Source organism: Nicotiana sylvestris, chromosome 2 (assembly GCF_000393655.2).
Source record: "Nicotiana sylvestris chromosome 2, ASM39365v2, whole genome shotgun sequence".
NCBI lineage: Eukaryota > Viridiplantae > Streptophyta > Magnoliopsida > Solanales > Solanaceae > Nicotiana > Nicotiana sylvestris.
The window spans coordinates 149,157,744-149,167,104 of record NC_091058.1 but is presented as its reverse complement, the minus strand read 5'-3'; the positions used below and the strand labels follow the sequence as shown (position 1 = coordinate 149,167,104).

At 37.2% G+C, this 9,361-nt stretch overlaps 1 protein-coding gene across 1 annotated transcript; it reads right to left on the bottom strand.

Annotated features, from left to right (window-relative positions):
* Nucleotides 1-7,803: 7,803 nt before the first annotated feature.
* On the bottom strand, nucleotides 7,804-8,343 carry LOC138885770 (uncharacterized). The gene has a single exon (XM_070166749.1). It carries the CDS (start codon nucleotides 8,341-8,343, stop codon nucleotides 7,804-7,806), a length of 540 nt encoding a protein of 179 aa, XP_070022850.1.
* Between the last annotated feature and the right edge of the window lie 1,018 nt (nucleotides 8,344-9,361).

Sequence of the window (9,361 nt, the reverse complement as noted above, 5' to 3'; positions counted from 1 at the left end):
AAACAAGGAAACAAGTCAGTTTCAGAAATAAAGAGATCATAAGTGCTTGAAAAATAGACAATTAAAATCAAATAAGGGGAAAGGGTACGTGGGATAGAGCATGCTTGGACTAATTCGCAAAAGATAAGTTCATTATGGTAAAAGCCTAAAAATATCCCCAGAAGAATCGACATGTTGTCGAGCCCCCTTTTCCTCAGCGGAGAAAGTCTAGGTTTCGACATTCATGGGGGTAATAACTCGTTTTCTTTTGGGAATTGGGTTTTTGAAGAGTTTCCACCTAACAGATTATGGTGCGTTAGGTCACCTAGAGCGATTAACTCTTAGACTAGTTTGCATTACCATAGGTTAGGGTAAGGGCTCGAAATAACCTTGAGGGAAAGGTGTTAAGCACCCCTTGCGGTCCATAACGATGGGTCCCGGCCATACTTAAACTATGTGAATTAGTCATTTAAACAGATAAACAGTTTAAACACATACTTGCAAATAAATGCATGTTTTGGCATTTTTAATCACATGTATGAGTTAAGTAATGAAGCAAAGGAAAAATGCTTGAACAAGTGACACATATATAAAGGAAAGTAAACTTTATTTGAGCAACAAGTATTGGGAAGATGGGTCCTAGGTTGGTTAGCCTATAGGATCACCCCATGCAATGCCCAATAATTACTCCTCAATGAGGGGCTACACGTGACATTAGCGCATAGTCATCATATCCTTACTACCCAATTCACTTCCCTTGGTCATAGCCTAAAGTGTTCTATCAACCTTGAAAAGTATCCTATGCGTGAACTACCCATCCCTTCCTTATGTCCCTGTAGGTATTTGGGACTTCTAGTTTTAGGTAGTTCTAGACCATCCTAAGGTATTTAAAGGAGAAAAAATCTAGGCGTCAATCAAAAACAATTAGGACTTCACATAAAGAGGGAACAATTAAAGGCTCATATTTACCTCCACAAGACATAACAAGTAAGTGCACGTCTCAAACAACAGTTTCAGGTATTTAAGTAAAAAATCCTAGAACATGATATCTAGGCGAGCAGGAAGTATACAACATTGAATTAGGACTGAAGTGTCAAAGACCTATTTAGCTTGCCTACTGATTTTAGACCTATTAAATCTGAGCAATCTCAAATAACAAAGCGCAGTTTTATAGTTACAGGATTTAATCGCCCTAGAGGCTTGGCTAAACGCATAACAGCGACGTCCTAAAAGCATGGTTCTATATTGATTAGGAATGCAGTAAAACAATAACATGATTTTTAAACGACAACTTGAGATCCTATAGGCATGCTTTCTAGCAGTATTAATTTTAAGGCAGTGTTTGAAAACTTATTAAAGAAATGGACATATTAATTAATTAAGCCAATTCAGAATATATAAACACGATTTTGAACTGATTTATTTAACTAAACTAGTTTTAAGTTCTATAGGCATGATTTCTATTAGAGCTGATTTTAATTCCTTTAGGCATGATCTCTATTATTAAGGCCATTTAGATCCTATAGACACGGTTTCTAATTGTGTGGAAGTAAAGCAAACATAACAAACACATTTGTATCCATATAGACCCTATAAGCATGGTATCTACCCAATTTACCCAATATATATAACTACCCTCCCCTTTTCACTAATCACCCCACTGTTTGTTTACAATAATTATTACAGACCAATGAAATTAAATGAAAAATTTACATAAATGGAACTGAAGTTAGTCTATAGGGATCCTGCAGTAGGCCCAAATGACTTCCAAGCCTCCAATAGCCTCAAATGCCCAAAGTTCCATAGCCAATTTCATGTCTAGGTGTGTCAGAGTTCCTTAAGGACCTCAAGGATCCCAGGCAGTGCTCACACCTAGGCCTTTTCTCAAACAATAACTGATTTAGGTGCAGTGTGAAAAGTCCAGCTCTGACATGCCAGAGTCTAAAAAAAGCTTAAGGATCTCAAGGTAGTACACATATCAGAGGGGCAGAACCTTGTATTCTAAGAGTGAAGTGTGAGTGCTTGACATAGTTTTGAAAAGGTTTTAAAAATAGTACAGAGATGACTTTAGACGTAAAAAAAGGTTTTTCAGAAATAGGAAATAGTTTGGTGGTAAAAGACAGTTTGAAAAGAGTACCAAAATAGCAGGCAATCAATTGGTCATAAAAAAATATCCGTATTCAGAAAATACTTAACAAACAGATCTCACACGGGGATAAAGGGATTGGGACACATAAAAGTCACGTTGGGGTACATGGATAGAGTATAAAGGAAACATATAGTCAACTAGACTGCATAAACACTTAGGATCTTAGGGACTTTAGCAGGCTAGTCATAGACATTAAATAGTTAAGACATAGATCACAGTTGTAATATAGAAAGCCTGACATGTCTTGAACAGGATTACACATACAGTTTAGACATGCTAGGAAAAGGAATAAGCAGGAAAGAGTGCAAAATATAAAGCATACATTGAACAGGAGAGAGTTTAGACATGCTGAGCAAAGAAGTAAATAGGAATACAAGTTGATTTCATAACTGATGAACTAGTGCAGGAATGAAACACATAGGGTTTGGATTTCAAAACTTAACTAAAGACATACCAGTTGAAGAAAAGAGTACAAAATATAAAGCAGATGAAGTTCCAATATTTAGCCTTGGCTTTCAGCCGGCTAGACCAGTGAATATCATAAGTAGCAGAGGAGAGTGCTTATATAGCAGTTCGAGGGTAGAGTCAAATAGGTAAAGGAATTAGAAATCAGCAATTAAGGGCAATCAGAATCCAATCATATAAGGAGTTCAGAATAGACTCCTTTAATTAGGGGCAATTAGCCAAATGGTAACAACATGGGTTTAATTAAGGCAAAAAAAACCAAACCATACCAAGTAAAGAATCAGTAAGAATCCCAAAGTTATACGGGCAAGAAATTAAGGCAGACACGACCAATTAAAGTTATAAACAAGGAAACAAATAAAGTATATGCACACCAATCTTCAATATAGTAATGAATCAGCCAGAATTTCAAAGTAATACTGATTTCTAGAAAGAATATATATCCGTTCCCATAAATAGAAAATATACTAAGTAAAATTTCACAGAAACATAGAACTTAGTCGGAAAAAATTAGGTTAGAACCCTAATAGGGATCTGTTAGAGAGAAAATCACGAAAGAGTCAGCAAGTTTAGCAGATAAAATATGGTAAAAAATGAATAGTCAGGATTCGACACATAATTTTAACAAAACAGATAGTTAAATCGACAAGGATTCAAGGAGAAAGATATAGGTCTTAACATGAGTAGTCAGGATGAACACAAACATATAGAATCAGTGAAAAGTTGAATTAAGAATCTCAGTAGAGGCATGTTAGGGTAAGAAAACCACGAGACATTCAAATGGCTAAATAGAAATCACAAGAACCAAAACAAGAACATAGTCGATATACCAGTACTCAGAAACCAAACGAAGAACGTCAAAAAATTAGGGCTTTTAGTACAAGCGATTTAAGGTTGTAGCAAGCTTAAAAAATCAGTCAAAACACATGAGAAGCAGGAGACCAAACACTCAAAAATCATCGAACATTTTGTAACAGAAATTTCCAGAAACCCTAGTTTAGAAAAAGATAAAAATCACTTAAAAATCATACGATTCTTGTAAAAAATCTCAAGGTTGTTGTAAAACTCATATGAAACAAGTCCAAATCATCTCAGATCTGTACAGATCTAAGAGGTTCAGAAGAAAGAAATTAGGGTTTCGAGGTGAACAACATAGAGATGAAGAAACATGCTTAAAACCCCATAAATCATAGTCAATATAGGACGATCTTAATCGAAATCACACTGGAACAGTCTGAAACAAGCGAGAAAGGGTCCATAAATGAAAGCCAACTGACCCTGGTCCCTTGAGGATCATGTAAATGGCAATACCAACGTGAGGGAGGCCATTAGAGGCTTGGGGGGTAGCGAGAAATCATCATAGATAGCCATAGATGAGTGTCATTGAGGTCTGATTAGGGTTAAGCTTGAGAGAGTTTGAGAGAAGAGGGGGATTTCAGGGCAGCAGATGGTGGAAATGAAAGGGTTTGGGGGGAGGGGGGTCGTTTGGGTTATTTTAGGTAAGGGATGTTTGTGGCCGTTGATCTTATGATCAACGGCCGAGATTAAAGGGTTTGGGGCCGGATCGGGTCTTCAGGGTCTAGACCGGATAGATTTAATTTGAAATTGGGCTAATATTATGTTGAAATAGGGCTAAAATTGAAATAACAATAGGCCAGATTTTAAATAACCACTTTTAATAGTTACATAATTTATAAAAATAGTAAATGGGTTACAAAAAATATTTTCGTGTAATAAAATGATTTGAAATAGTTATTTAACATTTTAAAAATATAAAACACCTTTTTATGCATCAATAATGTAATTATACATTAATATGGGTTATTATTGCAAAGATGTGCAATTTAGCCTAAAAATGTAAATACAATTATATAAATGCACTAAAAAATATTTAAGCAATTATGATGGTATAAATAATGAGTTTAAATTACCAAATTATCAAAAAAAATAATTTGAAGGATAATTAGTGGATATCTTATAAATAAAGGAGAAGAAATAAATTGATTAGAGCTTTTAAAAATTATAGAAAAATTATAAAAATGCTTATGCATGCTTATAACTGCATATGTGTTATTTTGAAAGTATATATATGTATTAAAAATATATGAGAAAAAATTGGGTATCATCATTAACATCACACTTTTTTGTTCATTTCATTGTTTTTATCACTTTTTGATCATTCATGTTAGGGATCATTATCTCTTTTTGAATCCATCAACCCATCTACTTATTCACGTTTTGTATCTTTCTTTTTGCTCTTTTTCTTTTCTTGCCTTCTCTTTTCGTAGAGATAATTTCTTTTCTCTTTTTGTGCAGTTAACATGAACATAAATAACATTTTTTTTGTTTTCTGCCAAAAAATTTAATTTTGAAGAAGAACTGAATCAGAGTCTGAAGAGTGAACTGTGAAACTTCAATCTTGATTGCGGCTGAAAAAATTGGGAGAAAAAGAGAGAATGAAGCCCTAGATGTATTTATATACTTAAGGGTAAAATCATAATTTTATTGAATCTTTTTGGTTTATCGGTTAACTCGTTAAGAAACTAGGCAAACGAGGCCCCAACTGATAACCCAATAGTGAAAAAACACTAAATCGTTAACCCAATAACTCGATATCGATACCCCAATAAGTTTTTTTCGGTTCGGGCTATCGGTTATACCCGATATATGCCCAGCCCTAATCTCTCTCCCAAACTTATGTTTTAAGTCACTTGTTTCACAAGAGTATTAAGGAAAGTCCGGGTGCCAAGAGAGGGTCACGACAAAATGAGTAAAGGCTTATTGCTTGGCTATTAAATGAGAAAGGCTAGAGGCTCAAAGGGGTTGAATAGAGATAACGACATTGGTTGGCAATAAAAAGCTCGAACGGGCCAAGGAAAGGCTACAATCACCTCTCAAACCAAGCAAAACTTAGAATTTCGGCTTGAAACATATTCGGGGCAACTTCTAGACCATTCGCATGTATACTTGGACTAGCAACAATTCATCTCACCCCTCACGCAACTATATTTAAAAGAGGATAGAGTCGAGATCCTACAACGACCACATTCAAGTTTAAAGATCACTATGGTCCAATTAAACCGTTCGATGATTACCAAAGTCAACTCAAGAGTCACAAAGTCTCTAACCAGAGCTATTTCTTTCAAAAACCTTGTCTCCAACCATAAGCACGTAGTTAAATGTGTTGGTACCAAATGAAGAATGATTAACTCTTCGAGAATGACTTGATTAGGTATTGTTATTCATTACTTTTACTACTATTATTACCTAAACACAAAAAACTGATTTATTCCCTTAAGAATATTGTCATGCCATCCATCATTGGGACAGGCCACCCGGTTCACACAACAACTACCTTTGGAAAGAACCATGACGTTAAGAAAACCAAAACTTATTATCTACTAAAGCATAAAAAAGAAGAAGCTACTTAAAAAAACAAGAACTAATATTGAAAAGATAAAGAAGCTAATGAACAATACTACTAAAAAGAGATAATTATACATAAGAGAAGAGAGAAGAGATAGGTCAATATAAATAAAAAAAGAAAGAGTGTCATCAAATTATTACAGACCAAATGTATCAAAGTGTACCGATGTGTCAAATAAATTCCACACCCCCCTCCCCGAATAAAATAAGCATTGTCCCCAATGCTTAGCAAAATAAGAGTAAAAGAGGAGAGGTTGAAGAAAACTCCCTAAGGATCGTTGGACATCTTGGTGTCCCCACCAATGTCATCTCCCTTAGGGCCAGCTAACTGGAACTCATCATCATCAAATCTAGGCATGGTTGGGTTGTCAAACATCGTACGCACTGCCTCAGCAGTGTCGGCAACAAGGTCTGGTTTGTCAGACTGGCCAGCTGGTGCTACCGGTGCAGATGGTACTGAAGGATATGGGGCAGACTGGTGTGGGTCAAGCAACATTTCAAAGGGAAGGTCGCCATTTGTAGAAAGTTTAGTCACCTATCTCCAGAGCTTGTCCCCTTATTTCCTGCTTACATGGGACTTCCTCATCTTCTTTACTTCTTTTCTCAGCTCCTCAATAACTGACTCGTGCTGCACCAATGTGTCCATAATAGTCTTTTGGTTGTCCAAAATCTTCTTCAATGTCTCCTTAATGTCAATAGGGGCTTGTGGTGCTTGTTAAGTGGAATGCGCTGCAACAGTACTAGGCAAGTCAGACAACTTTGCAGTAGCTGTCTGCATCCACTTGTTGAGACTCATCAATGTCTAGAAGACTCCTAGATGGGACATAAGAGATAAACTCAGAGAGGTCTGCACCTCTCCCTCTGCCCGGTTGTGTTTTTCTTTCGGATCGTCTTGGGATGACCAAGGGGTAAGGCACTTTTGCGTAGAGACCAAGAAGATTCACCTCTTCTTTTTGTAGTATCGCCTCAGCCTCTTGATCAAACCATTTTCAGATAGAGTGAGTGCAGTGAGTGAATAATAGAGGTGGCTACGTGAGTGGATAGTTGAAATCTCCAAGAAATATTGGGAGGGTAACAATGTTATGCTCAAAGTGGGAAAAGGGTCAAATGAGGTCTAAAGTTCTATTTATACCAACATATTTGAGAAGGGAGAAGAGACGAGTGCGGCCACACATTTTGATGTGCAGTCTGCACCATACCATCTTTATGAACATTCTCACAACCCATTCTACGATCTGCACATTTTCTGGTACGACCGCTGATTTCACGTGCGGTCGTAGATCGACCTCCGCTCTAACAAGCTTAAACTTTAGAGAGTTGGTATTTTGACATTTCAATTGTGTGGTCTGCAAGAATAATATACGACCACAATGCTCATCTTCTATAGCACCAACAAATATATGGTCTGTACAAATCAAATACGGTTTGCGTTCCTTTGAAAACTTTGCCATATTTTCTTCCACTGTTCTTGTATGTGACACTCATCCTTGTAGCACACTTCAAATCAAGTTAGAACACAAATAACACCTAACTACAAAAAGGAAAAGCCTACAAAATAAAAAGGAAAAGAACATGGGTTGCCTCCCAAGAAGCGCCCGATTTAACGTCGCGACACGACCCAAAAAACTCTCAAATGGAGTGAATGACCGCCACCACGTGCTATCTCCAAACTTGCCTAAGTAGTGCTTCACCCGGTGAACATTGACTCCAAATACTTCATTGTTTTTATTCTTCAAGTCTAATGCACCAAAAGGTGTCACACCCACAATTTCAAAAGAACCACTTCACTTGGATTTTAGCTTCCATGAAAACATCCTCAACCTTGAGTTAAACAACAATACAAGATCGCCCATTTTGAACTCTTTGTTCAAAATATATTTGTCATGAAGGTATTTTATCTTTTCTTTGTACAAGGATGAACTTGCATAGGCATGGTACCGGAACATATCCAATTCATTCAAATGTGCAATCCTCAAGCTAGCGGCTACATCCCAATCAAGATTCAACTTCTTTAGAGCGCACATTGCCTGGTGACCTTGTTCCTCCGGAAGATGATAAGCTTTCTCGAACACTAATCGGTATGGAGACATTTCGATAGGTGTTTTGTAAGTCGTCTGATAAACCCATAATGCATCATCAAGCTTCTTGGACCAATCCGTCTGATTAGCATTCACAATTTTCGACAAGATACTCTTATCTCCCGGTTGAAGATTTCCACATTCCCAGTAACTTATGGGTGATAGGGAGTTATGAAGTTTTGTGAGAAACACCATACTTTCTAAGTAAAGAGTTGAAAGACTTGTCGGAAAAGTGTGACCCCCCATCACTAAATTGCACGCGGAGTACCAAGCCTTGTGAAAATTTTCTTTAAAAAAATGACTATCATTTGGACACATCATCCACCGCAACCAAGATGTAGGTGTTTCCACAAGAGCGCACAAAAGGTCCTATGAACTCAATACCCCATACATCAAAAATATCAATCTCTAAAATGGTTGTGAGAGGCATTTAATTTTTCTTTGAGATTCCACCGGCCTATTGACATTCATCACATCTTTTCACTAACTCACTTGTATCCTTGTAAAGTGTGGGCCAATAAAAACTACAACTAAGCACTTTGGCTGTCGTTCTCATCCGCCATGATGACCACCATATCGCGAAGAATGACAAGCCCCATGAATTTCACCTTGCTATTCTTCCGGTAAACATCTTCTAATCACCCCATCCTTACAAATCCGGAAAAGGTATGGCTCATCCCAATAATAATCTTGACAATCCCGTTTGAGCTTCTTCCTCTGGTTTGAAGAGAACTCATCTTGAATGATTCCACACACAAGAAAATTTTCTAAATCTATGAACCATGGAACCTCTTTCATGGAAATTGCCAATAGTTGCTCATCAGGGAAGGAGTCATTGATCTCAAGGCCATCATGCAGTCTCCCCTCCTTTTTTAAATGAGACAAGTGGCCCACCACTTGGTTTTCATTGCCTTTCCTATCTTGGATGTCAATATAAAATTCTTGCAACAAAAGTATCCATCTCATCAACCGAGATTTGGAGTCCTTTTTTCTCATAAGATAACGAAGCACCATATGATCCGTGTGGACAATAATGTTTGCACCCATCAAGTACGAACATAACTTCTCAATTGAAAACACAATAGCAAGGAGCTCTTTCTTCATAACGGTATAGATAACTCGGGCACTATTCATGGTCTTACTAGCATGGTAGACCGGATGGAAAATCTTGTTAATGCGTTGCCCCAAAATGGCCCCAACCGCTACATCACTTGCATCACACATGAGTTCAAAGGGCACACTCCAATTTTGAGCGGTGATGATG